A 21,010-nucleotide genomic window follows, 5' to 3' on the forward strand; every position below is an offset into this window, starting at 1 on the left:
AGAATGAGAGATATAGTCGTACAGCACATGGAACTTTCGAGTATAAGAATACTAACTATTGGAAGGAGAAATTTGTTTGCTTAGTGTCCAGGGTGGGTGCCATGCTGATTGGATTTGCTGAAACTGTTTTATTTGTCATTCAGCAACCTTATTATCAACGGCGTAGAATTTATAGCTCGTTGAAATTCTGGCAGTAATGATGTTTCAATTTATTGTGGTTGGCAAGTCACAGCGATATCTCTGGTAACTTATAGGTAATTATGGATAATAAAGGGCGACAACGGGGATTTGTCCTAGCACAATATAAATCTAATTGATGTTTTTCCGAAACTTCAAATGACAGCAATATCTGCGATAACTAATAAATAATATGTGGTCGCTACTAGTATCGTAGTATCGTGTTGCGATAATGGATAGATAATTAATAATGAATTAGTCTCAACGAGTTCCACTTTCTCCGAGTACCGTAGCTGAATAAAATGTTAATATATGGCAGCTACAAGCAGCGATTTCTGCGATTAGCTTATAGACCAAAAAAATAATGATGAACATCGTCCAGCAAAGAGAACAGCGGATAAACCCTGCGTGCTAAGTGTTAGTCTCACTGCTGAGGTTTTCAGCGTCCAATACCTAGGACATGGATATAGATAGTAAGTATGATCCTGATTTTATGACAGAGATCATCTTTCTCAATCACAATTAAGAGAACCCCGGAGGTTCCTAAGATACGTCTGCATTATTAGACATAAGTGTTGAATATTCGAGAGACATCCGTGTCACATCTCTGAGGGCACAAGTATGCCCTGCTGAAGCCGGATTACTTTAGACAGAATAAAGTCAGGCATGGTACTGCAATATTTGAGTTGAATTTTCCGTAATAATATGGGGATAAGGCCGTGAAGTAGTCAGGGTGTTTTTAGTAGCTCACCACGCAAGACACGGAGTAGTAGTGATCTGAATAGATACTATTTGAACAAGAAAGCGTACTCCAATTCTACTTCTCTTTTGGAAAGCGAGTTTTGAAGGAGTACTCGCAATTCATCTTCATTGAATTTGATCGTAAGTAACGGATTAGTCCAGCAATTGCACTTACAGGTTTTAAAGTGACAATAAACACTAGTTCCAGTTCCACCGAAATTCAGGTGTGGTTTCTCAAAATTATTATTTTTAATTGCAAAGACCGGTGAAATGGGGAGACAATGTGAATCATCAAAGAAAATCTATTGTAAGTGATACAACCAACAGTCGTTCTTCCAACTAGGGGTGTTAGTTCCAGGGACCTGGTTATTATTCCTAGTTGTGTTCGGTGCAATCACCACATCAGCGGTTATGGCGCTCCTGTTGTCCTTATTCCAACTAATGCGAAAATCTGGTATTATTTCTACCTTTAGTTCAGTACAATCCCAATACGATCAATGGTTATGGTGCTCCCGAACTATTCGCACCAGGGCTGGCGAACGTTGACTCGACAGACTTTAGCCTTTGGCTCCCCTTTCACACACGAACAGGGCTATGGTTGACAGGACAAGCGCTCCAACCGCGGTGGGGCGCAAAATAGGTAACCCTGGGCAAGTAGGAGCTCCCGACAGGTGGTTTACGAGGATCTGTGGCTGAGATTCAGGGCTAAAAGCCTTCGAGATTAGACAGTCTGGTGATAGTATAGTCCGTCCAGCTAGCGGTCAAAAATAGATCCCTCGGGAGTAGGGAAAGATATCCACCATGCCGAGGTCCAGACGGGATGAGCACTACATCCCAGTGGTTACTGTTGACGGTGTGGATATTTTCTGGTGTTTCTATGGCGTATGTACTGCGTGCTCCACTATCATATGAATGTGGCACATACTCGGGATAGTGAGTCTGCAAACAGTCTGGGGTGAGTAGCTGCTTCTCTGCGGCCCCAGGCTTCGGCGTTCTTGCATTCTGGCATTCGACCCATTCCAGGTGCTACACTGCCACCGAGGAGACAATAGTCCCCATGCACAAACGAAGGGTCCCGGAGCTGGGGCTCATATACTGGGCGTCTGCAAACACCTCCAATGGAGGGGGGTTACCGAGCTCCAGGGCTGCCATGGTCTGCCCCGCCCAGGTTATTATGCTTGTTCAAATCGATCTCAACAACGGTTAGGCTCCGGCTAGTGCATGGCGCCCTTGCAGGAACTTTCGCAATCGCTGTCATGTGCTTGTAAAGTGCAATTCGGCAGGCTACACCGCATGACAGATTTCTCGTCCCACTGCCTGTTCCAGACGGAACTCCACGGGCCCGGAGCGAAGCAAGGTGCGCATAGGCCACTCCCAGCTCCACCCCAGCTATCCAGCGTGGGGCGATCTGCCAAACCGGCGGCCTGGGCTTCACTACCAGTTATGGTCCCCCGCCGTCATTGCGCAGATGCAAATCAGGCACATTCAAACAAGCAGCTCTGCGTGTTATGGCGTGCAATCGGATAGACGTTCGTGACGCTCGTAGATCAAGCACCAGTGGAGCCAATGGCTTCGCCAAATTAAGATTTGGGTTAGGAGTAGCCCAGACAGATTGAGAGAGGGCTGATGAAGAATAGGCTGTGCGTAGAAAATAGAAGCAGGCTTTCGGGATTTTGGACAGCAGACCTGCCAGGTGTTAGTCCGGGAGAGGTCTGGAAGAGAATAGAAGCCAGTGAGAGCGGCACATCCTATTAGGGCAGGCCCCAGGTATGACGTTATATCAGACACTGGCATGTACATTTCAGCACGGCTGATGATGTACATCATTCACCGAAACAGTAGTGTTGGGACGTTAGCGCGCGGTCCGGGGGAACGGTACATATCGTGCGTGAAAGGTACAGGTTGGGGCTCGCAATGACACAGCCTGCAAGCTCACATTGGCCCAGTCGAGGGAGTACGCGAGGAGCCCAAAATAGGGGAAACAGACACGGTCTAGTTTCACAGTAGAGTAGGGATGACACGGACTGGCTATGGAAGCCGAGCCTCAGCCAGTAGAAGCGTGAAAAGGCGGATCGGGACTATTACGTCATGTAATCCAACTTTGTAGGTGCACCGCCAATTACACAAAAAATAATTTGAGTTGGCTTGTGGCAGTCCCGATCTGACCAGGATGGAAATCCTATTGATCTTGCATGGAAAACTCTTGTGGTGTGATATGCTTAACCTGTGAAAGCACATGCAAGCAAAGGTTATGGGGCTAGCAGTCACCGGACCCGCAAGCGCAACCAGCAACACGAACCAGGTACCAAAATGACTAGCGGCCGATGCTTTAGGTGGCCGTTTGTGCAGCTGACGTTGGTGCATGTTCTTAGTCATGCCCTCGACATATATGTACAATAGGCCCCTTATTTTCTTGTTCAGGGGAGCGGAATAATCGCCTGAACCGGAACGCTCGCCCACCGAGATCCCGACACTTGACACAGCCAACCATGATTGCAGGTAGAGTTTGACATCGAGGTCGTGCGAGAGCGCGTGGGCGAAGGTGCCGTGGCCAGAGGCGGACCAAAAGGTGAAAACTACCGGGTCAGATTAGAGCAGGAGAGGCGTAGTTCTCTGTCGCGTCCCACGATGACATAATCGATTGTTTGCCGACACTAAACTTATTACTGGTGCCAGTTGCTTGTGGTGACTCCGATGGTCAACACGCAGACAGATGCACGACCACTTGTGCGGCTCACAGATAGTGCGTCTACATTGCTTTTTGGTGCATGAGCTCGGGTTACATTGCAGCGGTATCCTAACCATCAGCAACTCCAAGATTGTGACCACTGCCCTCCATCAACCATCACAGCATTCCTAGACACGCGAAACGCCCTGGCGCGAGCCCACAATCGCTGCACGCGCTTGAGTCCCGGAAATAGTGGAATCATCCACACTCCACCGCCTGTTTGGAGCTGCCCCCAACACTTTGGCCCAGCCTCGTCTGGCTGCATTCCCATCCAGTCTACCTCAGCATCAGCTGTCGCTGGCCCCGCGGTTACATCATTGGCGGTTTTGTGTATCGGCGCACCTTTCATGCGTCCTAAAAAATATTTTATTTCAGGTTAATTTGTGTTTGTTTGCTGCCTGGCGCTTTGGACCCCCTTGTCAACAGTTCCTACACATTTGGCGCTATCTACATATAAGTGCGGGTTATATATATTGATCATTCCCAGTTATTCGAGATTCAAGCACGGCTAACCTGGGCTATTGAATACACCAATACCGCCCGTCCTCCACCCCCTCCTCGCCTACTGTCACCCCCATCCCCATACCCCGGTGACATCATCGTTTCAGAACAACCAGTCCTCACCAAATACTGCACCAGTTCGTCCTCCATCGACCCACCCGGCCAGTCCCAGCATTTACACCTTGCGGAAGCCGCGCTGCACACAACGCATGTCCAGCAGTCTTTTATGTCCCCCCTTGTATAATACCTCAAATTTGCATTTAAACAAACTTTATCGCCACCATGGAACAACCGTTTTTGGGAGTCGAGACCCAGATAGAGCCCCAGATCAACCCGTCGCCCCACCAGTCCCACGCCAACGCAAGCAACACCCAGCCACGCGTGACCCCCAACGACCATGGGACCAAGTCTGCCACCGACTTTGATCTCTCCAACCCATCCAATCCCTCCATCGCATCCGCCCAGGCGCTTCTACACACTGACGCCCGTTTCCAGCAGCCCTACCAGCAGCAGTACCCGCAGCTCCACCCACAGCAGCCCATGAATATGCCGGGGACGTACCAACTCCACCACCTTCCATCAGGGACGCACCTCCAGCAGATGCCCATTGGCGGTCAGCAGTACAACAGTGCGCTCCAGCAGTTGCCTCCGCCGCAGCTCCCGCTGGCGCACCACATGCCGCAGCAGCTCAGTCTGCGTGGCTACCCCATGGAACAGCGGTATGACGACGCAGGCGGTGCCAGCGCCCAAAGCTCGCCCAGCGCTACCTACACCGAGAAGGGGTTAGTGGCGCCCATTCCGCCACTCCACATTCAACAGCAGCTTGTGAATGGCGCAGGCGACACGCCTGCGCCGGTAGTGAAGCAAGACCCGCAGCCCAGCACCGAAAAGGCGCCAGCAGCAGAGGCTGGCGCCGAGGTGCCGGCCGACCAGTTGTTCCGGCTGTCATGCTCGCGGTGCAAGAAGGAGTTTGACCAGCCCATCATTATTCCTCAAAGTAACCAAGACGGCGGCCAGACCAAGTTTCTCGCTGAGCCCAAGATCTTCAAGTTGTGCCAGCACTGCCGGGACCTCCAGCGCCAGCGGTCGCGCAGGTGGCAGAAGAAGACCAAGGACAAGCTAGGCGCGTGCCGTCGGTGTGGCTCGGACATTCCGCCCGAGGAACAGCGGTACGTGTTGTGTCCGTCATGCCGTCTGAACTTGCGTAAGCGGAAGGCGAACCGTGCCGCCCAGGGGCGATGCGTGCATTGTTCCGGACCGTTGAGTGCCTCCATCATTACTGACGAGAAGAAGCGGTCGGTGTCGCCTCCTGGTAGCGGAGGCGGCAGTGGTGGCGGCACTGACGCGGCTAAGGCCAAGGACCGATCCAAGGTGGGCAACTACAAGGTGTGCGAGCGGTGCCGTGAGAACGACAAGATCCGCCGTACCAACTTGGAGAAGTTGGGCAACTGCAATCGGTGTGCAAAGTCTTTGGACGCCAAGGACATCGGCAAGCACAAGGTTTGTGCATCGTGCAGAACCCGCAAGAAGAAGCTTTCACAGAACATCAACATCACCAGTAACAATGGTCTGATCAGCCGCTTGCAGAGCATTTCCAGCGCAGGAAGCGCTGGTGCCAACGGCTCGGTGCCGTTGCCCATGCAGGCGCTCGCTGGTCAGGACCTGGCTCACGGAATGATTACCGCGTTGCCCCCTACCGCCAACGTCATTGCCCAGCCTCCTATGGGCATGATTTCATCTGATATGGGCATGATGTCCAACGGAAACGGCAGCGTGCCATATGCGTCGGTGCCAATGGCCCAACACTACACCACGGCGCAGTATGTGCAAGCTCAGGCACAGGTGCAGTATAACCAGGCAGTGGTGCAGCAGCAGGCGTTCAACCAGGCGATGGCGCAGGCCCAGCAGCAGCAACAGCAACAGCAGCAACAGCAGCAGCAGCAACAACAACAACAACAACAACAGCAGCAGGCAGTAGCGGTGCATAACGCCAGACAGCTCCAGCAGCAGCAGCTTCAGCAGCAGCAGCAGCAATATTCAGCCTTGGGCCAACCAAAGGCTGAGGACTTTTCGCCATACGCTGTGAACCAGCACCAATCATAGATGTATATTACTTAGCGCACTGGGTGCCGTGTGTATAATAAAAGTTAGTATGAAGGCGTGTAGTACAGATCAACCATCTGATTACTGATTACGGGGTGATTACAGGGTCCTCGACGTAACGGTTCGGAGACCTTGACCAGCTTGGTTCGGGGTGCGTGAATCGGCCGATGCCAGGGCGTCCTCTGTGCGCGTTTCGCTAGCGGTGAGCTGGAGGCGCCGGGGGTGCTAGTGGCAGCGCCCGCGTCTGCAAATAAGCTTTAGATCCACGGATCTAGTTGCACCACCCGCAGCATCGTGGTAGGGATCGCTTCCGCCCTACCCGCCACCACAGCAGGTTCGCTTGGGGTGTTAGGCTTCGCTGCCCGCGGCGCGGGTGAAATAATAACTTTAGCCAGGCCGTGCAGTTGATTTTTAATGCGCTAATATTATTAGCTCGGCCTTGACTGTATGCAGCCCTGTCATATGCACCCGCCCCGCCTGGCACAATAGATCAGCCAGATCAATAACAGGGCTAGGACAAGCGATCACCGGACTCCCGGGATCCCGTTACCACACCACCACCACCACCGCAACAATAACAACAACAACTACAGCAACACGCTGCGGGCTTGCCTTGTTGGGTCGAAAGCCGCAGCCATAGTCTGGCTGTTTGGCGTGGTTTGCAGTGTCTGCATCCTCGCAAGCGGTGTCTGACTGTCTGTTGTGCTTGTGGTGTTCGCGTTCACTTGTCTGGGTGCAGCGGGTCCCCCACGCGCTAGCGCCCCCGCCGCTGTTAGCGGCCAGTGCCTCGCGCGCCAACCTTCCCTGCCAGCCTTCTATGGGATGCGGGCCCCCAACCCCGTGGGGGTGCTTCAACTTCTACCATCCACCATCTACCGTCCACCATCGACTGTCTATCCTCTGCACCCTCCTCTAGACCTACACCACCCTAAAATCCGACCCTACAATAAACCCCTATTGCACCCCTAACACGTCACGTGACCGGTCACATGACGTGTTCGTGATCAAAACCAAATGCGCCAACAACTCCCACGTCTCCCCAGAATCACAGTCGCTCTCTGCCAGCCGAGCGTAGCCATCGACGTTCCCTCCAAACCCTCCAAGCCGCCGCCAGCCGCCACCAATCCCCACTCCCCCACGTTGCTCCCGCAATGATGCGTCTCAACAACAACTCGCTGTCCTCGTTGGGCTCCAACAAGGACAAGCAATTGCCGCCCATTCCCTCGCCCGTGCCGACGTCTCCGTACCCGTCATCGCCGTTGGCCGCTTCGAACGCCAGAAGAACTGCAAAAGACGGCTCCAAAGATGTCATTTCCCCGTTGGCCGACCCCAAAGTGACCCCCACGCCAGCGTCTCCTGTTTCTCCCGACTTGGAGCTTCTCCAGGCTAAGACGTTGCGTCGCAAGAACTTCAAGAAACTCTCGTTGGACGCTTCGCCCGTCAAGGAGTCCAAACCCATCGACGACTCAGAAAACATCCTCAATCTCAAAACAACCTCCTTGCGACAGAAACGCTTCAACATGAGGCCTGCGCCTGTGCTCAACTTGAACATCGACACAACGTCGTCCTCCACTCGCATCGTGCCCCAGACCCTCACCAGCCTCAACATCAACGACAGCAACCGCAATATCGACCCTGACTCCCAGACATCCCACAACATCATCATCGACGAGCTCTCCAACATGGAGCTAGCCACCATGAAGGACGCTGCGCCAAAGCTACCCGTCCATCGCAAGCGCCAGACAGTGATATCGTCGATTTCCCCGACCAAATCCACCGCAACCTCGCCTTCCGACGCGAAGTCCACCTCCGACATTTTCACGGAAACCCTGTCTCCCATCGCCACCACGTCGTCCCTTAAGCTCAACAACAACGACATCGTCACCCTCAAGAGCTTGGGGGCCGGAAACTCGGGCACAGTGTCCAAAATATTGCATGTTCCCACCCAGAAGATTATGGCCAAGAAAATCATCCACATCGACCTGAAGACCGTGATAAAGACCCAGATCATCCGTGAACTCCGCATCCTCCACGAGTGCCAATCGCCCTACATTATCGAGTTCTACGGGGCGTTTGTCAACAATAACAACACCATCGTCATTTGCATGGAGTACTGCAACTGCAGCTCTCTCGACAAGATCTCACAGCTCTGCGACGGCAGGCAGTTTCCGTTGTACCTGTTGAAGAAAGTAGCATATGCCATTTTGTCGGGGTTGACCTACCTCTACACGGCCCACAAAATCATCCATCGTGACATCAAGCCCAGCAACGTGTTGATGACCCATAAAGGCGAGTTCAAGTTGTGTGATTTTGGTGTCAGCCGCGAGTTGACCAACTCGTTGGCCATGGCTGACACCTTCGTGGGGACCTCCACCTACATGTCGCCAGAGCGTATCCAGGGACTAAACTATGGTGTCAAATCCGACGTGTGGTCCATGGGGTTGATGCTCGTAGAGTTGGCCAGTGGCTCGCCTGTTTGGAGCGAGGATGACGATGCTGACAAGTCCTTGGCAGGAAACGGTGGTCCCGAAGGGATTTTGGACTTGTTGCAGAGAATTGTCAACGAAACTCCTCCTACCTTGACCAATAGGACGAACCCATTGACCAAGGGTCCATTCGACCCCTCATTATGTGCATTTATCGATTCGTGTTTGATCAAGAACGATTCTGTAAGAAAGTCTCCATGGGACTTGTTGCAGGAAGAAAATGGTTTCATCAGTGGGGTCGCCGAGGGAGTCTATGATAAAGACGTCAAGTCGTGGGCCAAAAAGATTAGAAAGTTGCATAAGGATAAAACAGAAGGGGAGAAATAGCCGAATTATACCAGCATAAATATACGCATAACTTGATGAACCCCGGGAGACATACAAACCAGAGTGAAGACTACAATACAGGTAATGTTCTGGAAACACTGTAATAAATCATGTGTAGGATAGATGGCGATTGTTCAAAGATTTGTTATTTGCAGAATAGTATTTTGGAATTTGAGCAATAAAGTCATTAGATTTCACCCATCAGTGTATAAATGCATCAGGGTATTGAGGAATTCTACGAGGCATACCATCTAAACCTTAGAAATGCATAGGTGGGAAAGTTATAAAAGGCTGTAGCCATTGTTGATATAAATATTGTTACACCTATAACTCATTCTAAAACTCTAGGTGATTTATATGAACCATAGTATAAAGCTTTTCCTTTTATTCTTGGGATGATTTAGGAACACCATACACGATTGTTGCGATTGTGTAGTTATTCATTTTACGAGAATTAGGATTGGTATTCTGAGAGAATATATAATTTTGAATTTATAGTTGGTTATGAAATCAGCATCAGGATGGTGCTGTATCTGCTGAGATATTATACCACTATAATAAACTTAGCAGTTGGAGATCTAGCATTTAAATTTGGTTCCAGATTTAAAACTGGGTATCAAAATTATTCCAAAATGTAAGTAAAGAGTACCAGGTAATAGTTAGTGCTATACTTTTAGAAGGTACAGTGGTTTTAGTAATAATTAGTGGCGGTACTACTAGTAGGTAGCAGGATGTATGCGGTAGCTCTACTTTATCAAGAAATATTCATTGGCTATTCCCACACAATATTTAATAGTCCTACTTATCAGATAATACTTGGTCGCTATTCTTTACCAATTAATTTTGTGGCTATACTTTCCAGGTAATACTTGGTGGCTATTATTTTTTGTGGCTATACTTTCCAGGTGTAATTAGAAGTTATACATATACCACATAATAATTTTTAGTGGGTCTACTTTTTGCCAGGTAGTATTCACAGGCTACCTCACCAATACTATGCTTGTAGTGCCAATGATTTTACCTGCTTTACCATGTAACAGTAGTTTTACTTTAACAAGGTAAGACTTAGTGGCTATTCACAAGCACTATTCACCGCCTACTTTTACAAGGTAACATTAATGGCTACGCCTAGCCAGGATCCCAGAGAGCACTCGCCTCGCAATTGAACTTGGATATCATTTATTTGGACGCTACAGTAAAGTTCGATACTTAATGGCACTGACATTATACTCACTCGGGTCCAGGCCCAGGGGCATCCGGTGCGCTCTGGTCTTGACTATTTGAGGAATTCGCCGTTGGTCAAGGCCAACTCCAACTCGTAATCAGGCTGGAACTCCCCGTACATGCTCTCAGGGTCTCCCGTCAAACGGAGGGTGTACTCGGCTACGTCGTCAGGAATGATACACTTCTTGAGTCCCGAAGCATCCGCCAACAACTGGGCATGACACGAGCTCTCCAACAACGTGAATGCAGCCGCAGCCTCATCCACAGTGGAGCCGACTGTGAGAAGGCCGTGGTTCTGCAAAATTGCAGCCACGCCATTTGCACCCAACGCCTCGGCGATCTCCTCGCCTTCACGCTCATCCACAGCCACCCCACCAAAATTAGTGAACACGCATTGGCGCTTATAGAACACACACACGTCCTGGTTGATCATCTCGAGCTCCTTGCCAAAGGACGAGTATGCCTTGCCGTAGATCAGATGGGCATGGCACGCAGACGCGATGTCGGGTCTGGCCTTGTGAATGGCGACGTGGATGGAGAATCCAGCCGCGTTGACGGCAGCCTGGGCTCCGTCTGCTAACACGTTGCAGTGTTCGTCGATGTGGACAAGGTCGCTGACTTTGATCAACGAGAAGTGTTTGCCCAACGGATTGATCCAGAACGTGCCTGGCTGCACGGGGTCCTTGACGGAAATGTGGCCTGCGGTGCCCACCGAGTAGCCTTTTCTGCCAAACACCCTGAAGGCGCCAGCCAAGTGCTCAAGAATCCACTTCCGTTTAGCGTGGGGGTCCGAGAATGTAGGAATCGGATGAGGTGGGGGCAACCCCTTGGCGAGGTTGTGGGCGCCCTCCACCACGTCTTGGCCGTAGCCCTTGGAGGTTTCTGCGGGAGCTGCTGTGGGGGTCATTCTGGAGTGGTTGTGGTGTGAGTTGAAATGCGATGGATTCTGCCCCACATTTATAGCTTTTGATAATCGCAGTTTCGCTTGGCCGCATTGGGTTAGGCGCATTGACGTGACAGCTCCAGTCTGTCTGGCCACCGCAATAGCGACAATTCATGCGGGGACTGGCCAAGAACGGCACGGATGCGGAGCGGGCTGAGTCTGGGGCTGGCTGGAGGGTTCCTTTTGCGGAGGTGTTGGAGGATGGGAGTTGGGGACGGAATCTTGCCAGAATAGGCCGACGCGGAAAATCGCTGATAAGGCCACTAAATTCTCAATCAGATAGCCAAATAGTGAAATAAGGACCGTTACAGCTAGAAATGAATTTCAATGTTTTTCGCTTAAATTAAATCATGAACATCGTCTATGCATGTAAACACCTGGAGGATAGGTGGATTCTCGGGTATCACCAGGAAAATAGTGATAACCATGTTACTTCATAATTCGTTTACGAATTTAAGCACTTAAAGAGAGTGGGTGGGGTATATCATGTAGAAAACATAGATTCCGTAGCTCGTTTGAACTCAGAAAACTATATGATAAATCCACAGTAATACTTATTAGATTTCAATAGCCAATTAAAGGCTCATGAGGAAATTATGCATTTTAAAAGCTCTTTTAAATCATTAGTTCCTAAGCATTTTTGATTTTAGATATCTATACGTGCATATGTTGGTTTCTCGGTGTATAGCCACGTAGAGAATTAGCAAATTTCTTAGGTAATTATAAACTCCGATTCTGAACATGCTTTCGTTTAAGAATCGTGAGCTCCGGATCATGTATGAATTTTCACCTATAGGAGGTTTGTTTCTTGAGTACATCAACATGCAGTGGAATAGTGACCCTCATAAAGTTATAAACTCCTAAACGTTTGTGAATATTGATGTTTTTTCCAATAATGTATTTAAACCATTCGTCTGTGAGTTCTAAATTTCTACTAAACATTTGAATTTATTTAAAGCGATAGGAATGTATTCTCCAGTGACTTGGGATTTTAATGACAATATTATGTCTATCCGCTTTATATTCACCAGTGGCATGGAATTTGCCCATAATGACACAAATAATGCCTGTCTGTTTGTTTTCCCAAGTTTAAGAATCACTCCCGAGCCATTTTCCACTTAATGTTGTCTCAGTTCTGGAATTACTTGCACCATGATAGATTCTGTGGTTGATCCTTTAGGCCATTCTCAGCAACGCTAGATCAAAAAATCTTTAAGCAAAATTCTCATCTCGATCCAGCGGTGAGTTGGTTTTCTGGAATTCTATATTCGAGCTCTACTCCTCGAAATCTCTCCAATTCAGTGTAGGCTGCTTTTCTTTGTTCCATCACCGCATGATTAAAGTTGCTATTTTGCAACCATCAATAAAATTCTATCTCAATGATTTCATGCATCCTAATACATACCCTGACGAACCCAATATACTTGGAGAGTGTAAGTACGAACATCAATCATTAATATGACCCAAAATTAACTCGGTCCAATCCTAGTCTACAAATAATTTTATGTTCCTTTATATTATCTTCTAGTATCGAACCAATTTAGGCCCCAGATACAGGGCTGTATATCTGTAACTATCGGTGTACTCTACATGTACAATGATCTACCAGTATGAATGAAGTAAAACCATTCATGTAACCAAATCCATTGCCTAGATTGGCTCTCTCTTCAAGTTCACTTATCAGCTAATATTTCCGTTAACAGACTTTGAAATTTCCACACCAGAAACCTTTTGATTGTAGCTGGATGTAGGCTGAAGCTTTCTAGTCGATCTAATTTCGTCCATAGCATACCCAGGAATTCTAATATTCCAGTTTCTCTCGAGGTGAAGTTGAACATCCTTGGCATCAATAGTGTCAACCTTACGATGCTTGGCTAATCTGCATGCAAACCCGGCAACAGAGTTGATAAATTCATCCGCCAAATCAAGCAACAATTCCTCCACGTTTCCATCGATGTTGGTCTTCCCATCACCCTCGTCTGCTCCTGTGGTGTTGATCAATTCACTAAGCTTTCTCTTGGAAAGCATGCGTCCTCCAGCCTCTGGCAAACTGCCGGAACCACCACGACTCGCAAGATCAAACATCGGAAGCTTTGTGATTGCAGGGGTATTCAAGAAAGCACCCAAACTGTTGGCAGATCCACCTGTGAGCGATGGTCTGCTATCACCAGTAACCTTGAGAGTGACGGATGCTGGGGGCTTGACGTTGATAGTGCTTGAAATTGGAATGGAAGGTACGCTTGGCTTAGTGATGCCGGATAAATTGACTGGAGGTGGCTCATTGGCCCGCAAAGACAGCGACGGCGTTCCTGATTTCTGTGGCGATGCATCCTCCTTGTTTGGGGTATCGGCTGATGCATTGGCAGTGGTGACAGATGCAGTGGCATTGGAAATAATGCCCACTGGAGTGCTTGATTTGGTGTCAACGTTTGTCACACCAACGGCAGAAAGTGGCCTGGCCAGCACTTGAGGAGACCCCGAGAGAGTGGTGGCACTGGGTGCAAATGCCACTGGAGTCTGTCCCTGGCTAGGAGGAGCAATCGATGCCTGTTTGACTTGGGCAGAAACTGGTGCCACTGGTGCTGGAGCAGAAATAGGTGGTTGCACCTGACCCTGGCCTCCCATCGAAGAAGGCACGTTCTGTCTCTGTTGCTGTTGTTGCTGTTGTTGCTGTTGGAGAATTCTCTGTGCTTGTTGCTGGACCTGCTGAATCTGAGTCACCTGGGGAACCGATTGCTGACGCTGTTGCTGAGGTTGTGACCCGGGCCTTTGCTGCTGGCCACCGATGTTCTGCAACGATGGTGAAGCCACTCCGTTGATTTTCTGCTGTTGTTGATTCGGTGTCTGCTGAGGCATGAATTGTTGTGCTTGCACTGGGATTTGTGTTTGTGCACCCAGCGAGCCAGGAGCAGAGCCCAAGCTACCGACATCCGTACCCGTGGCCCCGTTGGGGTTGTTGGCCTTGACCTGCTGCATGAGCTGGTTTCTCATGATTATACCAACTCGTTGGAACTGGGCGAACTTGGCCTTCCATTCGGTGATTTCCTTATCGATTGCAGTCATCTGCTCGGGAGTGACGCTCCCCTTCTTGCTTTGTTGCAAGATCTGGATTTTTCTGCCCACCTCCTGGAGCCTCTGCTTGACCTGGTTGAACCGTTCGACCGTCACGGCGTTGGGTGGGATTGAAGGGGTGCTCATGTTGGCCTGCCCTGTTTGTGCATTATTCCTTAGCTGCTGTTGCTGGAACTGCTGCTGAGCCTGTTGTTGGTTCTGTTGTTGCTGTTGCTGCTGTTGCTGCTGTTGCTGTTGTTGTTGTTGTTGCTGCTGCTGCTGCTGCTGCTGCTGCTGCTGCTGCTGTGGGGCCTGCTGTTGCATTAGTGGCGACTGTCTCATTTGCTGCTGCATCACAGGTGACTGGCGCTGCATTACTGGCGACTGGCGCATCTGGTCCATTGTGAGGCCCGGAGATCCCATGATGGGAGTCGCCTGGCTCGATGCCTGGCGGCTTTGCTGGTGCATGTTGTTGGGCATTGGCGACTGCACGCTGGAGGCCGTAGGCTGCTGGGTAAATGGCTGCTGTTGCTGGTTCTGCGCATTCTGGACCTGTTGTCCCTGCTGGTTCTGTTGGTTCTGCTGTTGCTGCATTCTCGACCGTTGCTGGGCCTGGTAGTTCAACAAGATCTGGCGAATGTTCTCAGCTTTGCTGTAGTGCTGCTGCTGTTTGGCTGGATCATCTGCCGACGCCTTGGCCAACGCCACTTCGTTCTTCAATGCCAGCACGAGGTGAGGCACCTGGCTGGGATGGACGTTGATTTGGCGTTGCTGGCCCTGTTGGGGTCGGTTCACGTTGGCTCCATTCATGTTTTGGGGGGGCTGCGATGGGTTGGAATTAAGCCCAGCACTACCTCCCTGCATGTTCTGGTGGTTAGGAAGGTTGTTCATTGGTGGCTATGGTTGTGACTTTGAATGGGAGGGGCAGATGGAGTATTGGTAGGACTACGGCGGTCAAATCGTATGCTTAGTTGGTTTTTGTTGGTGGTGCACAGCACGTGATCCGGATCATGTGATGCGGGTTGATCAGGGTGATTCTCCAATAAGGGTAGTCAGAGCCTGGCAGACCAGCAAGGCGAGTAGCCTTGGCTATTTTCATATAAACCCACTAGGTTATCCTATTTTCCAACCATTTCTCGTCTTTAAGAAATTACTGAGTAGACAAAACCGAAAATTACTGATTTGAGCAGTTTGCCAGGTTGACTTTCTTGAGGCTAAAGGGAAACTTACGGGTGGAAATACTGGGTCTACTCCGGTTGTTAATTCAACAACACATAATATTCTATGTGCTCTGATTGCTCCGATAATTCGTTAATTCTAAAAACTTCCTTCAGAAAAGCTACCATCCGTATCTATACTATTAAGTTGGTTGGAGCATCTATTATAAGAATTAAAATGCTATACAAGCAATAATTCACACCATTCAATTTATCTTTTCGTTTTCTGCATTCATAGCTTTACGACTGTCTAGCGTTTCCCATGCATTCAACCTAATACCACTCTTTCTGCGCTTTCTGCGATTCCATGTATTAATTAATTGTGTGCTGATTGCAAATTAATTATTCGGGGTTCAACTTCCTCATTGGACTGTTCATATTTTCGTGTTATATTCATTTTATCTTAGACTTTATTATATTATAATTAGTAATAACTCATACATCTACCAACTACATTCAAATAGTTCCATACATCCAACTACGTATTTAAATTCAAACTAATCTTAGCGTTGACTAATCCATTCTTGAGCCATCTATCTAAAGATAATGATTCATCTGAGTAGTTAGAGATACAAATGAAATATCACTGTAAAATTGAATATTAATGGCTCGATTCGGAAACAGAAATCTGCCATTTGAGGACCCACATTAGTCAAGTGGAACATGACCCATCCCGTTACGTACTTTCCAGCCTCTGTGTTTTAGTTGAAGAGAATATATCCATCTTGGGGTATATTTTTGTGGCTTTGTCCTATCGAATTAACAAGTTTTATACACGGAGTTATAGGAGCAGAATAAGGTTCTAAATTATAAAAAATACCGGCTATAATAACCGAATTTATGATGAAATTACGAGAGACGGAAGTACGAATGCATCATTATGACACGGCAATATCGAGGATAATAAATATCATTAAACTTCACTATTAGGAGGATTGACTATAGTATATTAAATATTAGGAAGTGTGGTCTATAATGTTCAGACGGAGTTGGAGACAACTTCTTCTGGCTTTTCGTTGGTATCGTCACTGTCAGCTTCTGGGGCGGAACCAGCAGCAGCAGCTTCTTTTTGGGCCTTTTCAGCAGCCAACTGCTTGAAGTAAGCAGCGTAACCGAAACGGGATCTGGCTCTGAAACGTGGGCCGAACTTTTCGAACACGAAAGGAACAGGAACCATAGCAAGAGCAATGAATCCGAACAAGGACGAGGCCCAGTCAATATGCAACTTGTGGTACATTTGGACAGTGAACAATGGGAACACAGAAGCCATGATGTAACGCAAAAGGTTGTTGGCGGCAATGGCGGAGGCCACCGACTTTGGTGGGAAAGCCATGGAGAAGTACAACAACACGGACAAGAAAACCAAGATCAAACCGAAACCGAATGGGAAACCAGAAGCAGTGGCGGACATCCAGTGGACTTCCTTTCTGCCGGTCCATCCCAACCAGAAAAGAGAGATTGGTAAACAGACGGCACCGATCTTACCAATCAACAACTTCTTCTCAGGTGGATCCCAGATCATGTTTCCGTTTTCGTCGAAGTTACCTCTGGTTCCGTCTGGGTTCTTCTTGAAGTAGTAGAACTTGTCCATGAGAACGTAGAAGAAAACACCGCTGACCAAACCCAAACCAACACCGATGAAGGGAAGACCAGAGACACCCTGCTTCATGTGGTAAACACCGTTGAAGATGATAGGGAAGGCCTCGAAGAAACCGAACAAAACGGCAAAAACGAAAGCGATGTAAACGGACATAACCAACACGATTGGTTCCAAAATCAACATTTCCAAAGGACGTAACAAAACGTACTTGGCCATTTCCTTGATGGCCTTACCGGTCATGGGAGGTCTATTGATGGTCTGACCTCTCTTGGCAGCTCTGGAAGACAAGATTGTGGGCTTGTAGGTTTCTGGAGCAGCAGCGATGAAGGGCAAGATGGCACCAGAGAACATGAGTGGAACCCATGCAGCAGCCCATTTCCAGCCCTTGTGCTCGGCTGCGAAATTACCGATGATAGGACCAACAACAGGACCCAAAAATGGGGCCAAGCAGAAGAGAGCAATGGCAAACGACATATCGGAAGGCGAGTTGGCCCAGAGATCTGACACAGTACCACCAGCAACAGAAAGTGCAGGGCTACAGAAGTAACCTGCGAAGAATCTGAGCACCAAGATGGTGTGAATGTTTTTGGACAAGCCAATTCCCATGGTGAACAACATACCAATAGGAAGCGAGAACACGTAGATCCATCTACGTCCAATGATTTCCGACAAGGGCGAGGTCATGAGTGGTCCAAGAGCCAAACCCAAGATGTAGAAGGTCAAACCAGAGATGACCAATTCTTGCGAGGCTCCGAATCTGAGCATTAATTGAGGTGTACCACTGACGTAGAGCGAAGAGCCCAACGAACATGTCAAGCACACGAGAGCCACCGTGAAAGTGATGGCCCACTTCTTCCAGGGAGCCCAGTTCTGAGGGTTGGCAGGGTCAGAAGGGTCGTCCCAGTCCAACGCAGCCAAGTCGATGGACTTTTCGTTTTCTGGGGTGGATGCATGGGTGTTGTGACCAGAGATGGTCTTGAGAAGGTCCTCGGCAGCGACGTCCTCGACGGTTCTGCGAGATGAGATTCTCTCGAGAGTGTAGCGACGGTTCAACGCGTTTTCGTCCATGTCGGAGTCCACGTTGTAGGGTTCAGGGTCTTCGTGCACACTCGAGTCAGCAGAGTTGGCTGCGTCCTTGTACTTGGATGAGGGAGCACCGCCATTGATGGTAGCGTCGTCGAGCTCAGCGTCGTGGGGGTGGTCGCTGGCATGCTGTGGGCCTGTGCTGGTGCGGTGCTCAGGATTAGGGTACTCCTCTGGCTCCGACACCATGTCGTCGGCAGTTTCGTATGCAGAGATGTTGGCTGACGAGTAAGACTGTCTGTGTTCAACGCCAGGCTGTTGCTGGACGTTGGCAGCCGCACGGAGCTGATCTTCTTCTTCTTTGGAGGCTCCAAACAAAACCATTGCTGTGATGCTTGGCTCCAAAATCCAGGGGATGCCACGCTACTTATAGTTGTGTGGTTGCTGCAGGCCACTTCAGCCGGTCACCTCATTGAAGAGCTCGGAGATAATTTGGAAAAAGCAATTTGACCACGGACAAAGTCGCAAGTGGGAAGCTCCGAGGCAAAAAAACCCACTAGCCTACCGGAATAGGAAAGCGGCACCGGTGCGACATCGTCCTCGGCTTGTTTGTTGTGCCAGAGCATGCGACGATGTCGGACGCACCAATCACATAACCGGAGGCTGACGCTCAGTAGGCATGCACGATGTGCCGGGTACCGATAGTTTAAATGGTAGGCGATAGTAAGGACGATATGGACTGGATCCACAGGGTCTGGCAACTTATTGTGAGTAGTCTAACACCGCCAATCCCAGGGTAGTGCCACGTGATGTGTCTGTAGTGCGATGAGGTATGAGAATATTCGCCAGAACGACATTTGGACCAGAACCGCATTCTTCAGCCGAGCCTGGACCTTCTCCACCAAACACCTCGACTGCAACACCCCTTGCTGCTTCTAGAATCCTAGTCTTCTGGCAGGTTCTGTCTGAGTCACTACCTACGCCAATTTGTAAGCTTGCCTCCGTGACCACAATCGCAGGCTCGGCTGGTGCTGGCGACATCGCTGCACGGCTGCGATGAGGCCGAGGGCCCAACATTGACGCACCGGCGTGAGCAGCCGGTAAAAATGTCCAAGAAGCTGGGGGCTCGCACTTTTCTACTGGAGCAGCCAGTAGTAGCATTACAGCCTGCCCTAGCCAATAGAACCATCACGGCCCATTGGGGTTCGGCTTGCAATCACAGCCTTTTAGCCTTGTTGTACCCCTCCCGGCGATAGGCTATAAGGTTTGGGTCTCGGCAAAATCCACCTGGTTGCGTGTGGTTGTGATATCTCAAACTCTATTCTTTCCTGCTAGTGCTGCCCAGCCCCTGCATCCTGGCCGTTTACCTCCGAGTATTTCCAGCCGTAGTACATTTTGGCCCTGATGTAGCCAAACGTGAAATTGCACCCAAATATTACCACCATGAATCCCGCCACCACACAGAAGAACTTGATCCCCAATGGCTCCACCAATGAGTTGATGAGAATGCCAATGGTCTGAGCGCTGATGGACGAGGTGTTGCCACGTTTGGCGGGGTCCTGGCTCATGCACTTGTGCCAGTAGGCACACTGGCGCTCCAACGCTGGCACGATGGTCTCAGGCATGCAGTTGTTCTCGTAGTAGGCACGTCGGCAGCTGTCAATTTCCACCATGAGCTGGCGGGTCTGCTGGGACACTTTGAACAGCACGTCTTGTCGAATGGACAGAACCACGGCATAGAAGAGGTAGGCAGCGTAGAGAGACACTGCTGCATTGATCAAGACCTGGAGATAGGACGATAAGATGTAGGGAAGGTGGGAAAACGGGCGAGAAGCTGGGGACCACGGCTGGGGAAGCGACACTGTGGAAAGGGTCCCTTGGTGAAACGAGTGAGCTGGCTGGTAAATGGTGGAATGGGCTGGTTGGTAGGCAGCGCTAGTCTCTGGCTGGTCGTGGGGGTGGTGTGGCTGGTAAACTGCGGTGGAATGGGACTTTGGCTGGAAAACAGCACTACTATCTTGTTGGTAATTGGAGCTGGCCCCAGTCTGGTAACTGGCATTTGAACGTGCCTCCCCCACCCGTTCCAGGCTGGACCCGGCCAGGTCTCCGTAGTAGTGGTGGTGGTGCACGATCGGCTGGGGAAAGAGCAGAGGCCGCTCGAAACTGAACCCCATCGACTTGCGCAACTGGTAGCTGTGGGTCATGGCGTTGTCGTGGACGGAGCCAGCGCTTGCCACCCTGTCGTAGTCGCCTCTGGCTGGATTGTAGGTGTACTCTTCCGAGTTGTCGAGGAACGCCGCGACGTCGGCACTGCTGGAGAACGAGCTGGCGTCACGTACACGGTGCCTCACAGCGCTTCCTAGCGTGTACTCGTGCTCGTAATCTGGCGTGGGTGGTGATTTTGTTGATCCTGCTGATTTTGGTGATTTTGTTGCTTCTGTTGATTGTGCTGGTCCATTTGTTGATTCGGATTCTCTTGATCCTTCTGGTGGCGGCAAAAGCAACCGTGGCCGCATGGCCAATTGGGCGCCTAGCGTGGTGGGAGAGAGGATGTTAGCCACCAAGCTCGATTCTGAACTAGGAAGTGTCTCGTCGCTGGCACTGGTCTGGTGGGGGTGATGGTGGTGGTGTTGATCTGACTCCACTGGCTGGAACTCAGCGGGGTCGTCGATATCCATCAAGTCGTCGTCATCGTGGTGGGGGTGGTGATGGTGGTGGTGCGCGTAGCGATGCAGTGCCTTCGTGGGAGTGTCTGCTAGCGAGAGCGACTGCAAGAGGCTGGCGTCAAAGTCGCTGGCAAAAGACATGGTGGTGGTGGTAGATTGATGGCTGCGAAGGTGCAGGAATAGTCGCGAGGTAGCGAGGCTAGCGAGCGATGAGTAGTGAGAA

The 21,010-nt window shown here is 49.9% G+C and overlaps 7 protein-coding genes across 7 annotated transcripts; 2 read left to right on the plus strand and 5 right to left on the minus strand.

Moving 5' to 3' along the window:
- Positions 1-4,429: 4,429 nt before the first annotated feature.
- On the plus strand, positions 4,430-6,250 carry WOR3 (Wor3p; the record flags this gene model as incomplete). Its single annotated transcript, XM_020206671.1, has 1 exon — positions 4,430-6,250. One exon carries the CDS (start codon positions 4,430-4,432, stop codon positions 6,248-6,250), a length of 1,821 nt encoding a protein of 606 aa, XP_020065065.1.
- Positions 6,251-7,401: 1,151 nt separating this feature from the next.
- On the plus strand, positions 7,402-9,063 carry HST7 (mitogen-activated protein kinase kinase; the record flags this gene model as incomplete). Its single annotated transcript, XM_020209832.1, has 2 exons — positions 7,402-7,557; positions 7,627-9,063. The coding sequence occupies 2 exons, from the start codon at positions 7,402-7,404 to the stop codon at positions 9,061-9,063; spliced, it is 1,593 nt and encodes a 530-aa protein (XP_020065066.1).
- Positions 9,064-10,339: 1,276 nt separating this feature from the next.
- Positions 10,340-11,194, minus strand: CANTADRAFT_89548 (uncharacterized protein; the record flags this gene model as incomplete). Its single annotated transcript, XM_020211582.1, has 1 exon — positions 10,340-11,194. The coding sequence occupies one exon, from the start codon at positions 11,192-11,194 to the stop codon at positions 10,340-10,342; it is 855 nt and encodes a 284-aa protein (XP_020065067.1).
- Positions 11,195-12,734: 1,540 nt separating this feature from the next.
- CANTADRAFT_94790 (uncharacterized protein) lies at positions 12,735-15,426 on the minus strand. The gene has a single exon (XM_020211982.1). The coding sequence runs from the start codon at positions 15,170-15,172 to the stop codon at positions 12,911-12,913; it is 2,262 nt and encodes a 753-aa protein (XP_020065068.1). The 5' UTR covers positions 15,173-15,426; the 3' UTR covers positions 12,735-12,910.
- A 1,051-nt stretch (positions 15,427-16,477) lies between these two features.
- On the minus strand, positions 16,478-18,505 carry TPO4 (Tpo4p; the record flags this gene model as incomplete). The annotated part of the gene is made up of 1 exon (XM_020209652.1): positions 16,478-18,505. One exon carries the CDS (start codon positions 18,503-18,505, stop codon positions 16,478-16,480), a length of 2,028 nt encoding a protein of 675 aa, XP_020065069.1.
- Positions 18,506-18,587: 82 nt separating this feature from the next.
- Positions 18,588-19,367, minus strand: CANTADRAFT_219769 (uncharacterized protein). The gene has a single exon (XM_020206768.1). The coding sequence runs from the start codon at positions 19,280-19,282 to the stop codon at positions 18,884-18,886; it is 399 nt and encodes a 132-aa protein (XP_020065070.1). The 5' UTR covers positions 19,283-19,367; the 3' UTR covers positions 18,588-18,883.
- An 85-nt stretch (positions 19,368-19,452) lies between these two features.
- CANTADRAFT_50134 (uncharacterized protein) lies at positions 19,453-20,295 on the minus strand (the record flags this gene model as incomplete). The annotated part of the gene is made up of 1 exon (XM_020209792.1): positions 19,453-20,295. One exon carries the CDS (start codon positions 20,293-20,295, stop codon positions 19,453-19,455), a length of 843 nt encoding a protein of 280 aa, XP_020065071.1.
- Positions 20,296-21,010: the final 715 nt, after the last annotated feature.

The sequence above is a fragment of the Suhomyces tanzawaensis genome (genome assembly GCF_001661415.1).
Source record: "Suhomyces tanzawaensis NRRL Y-17324 unplaced genomic scaffold CANTAscaffold_3, whole genome shotgun sequence".
Lineage (NCBI taxonomy): Eukaryota > Fungi > Ascomycota > Pichiomycetes > Serinales > Debaryomycetaceae > Suhomyces > Suhomyces tanzawaensis.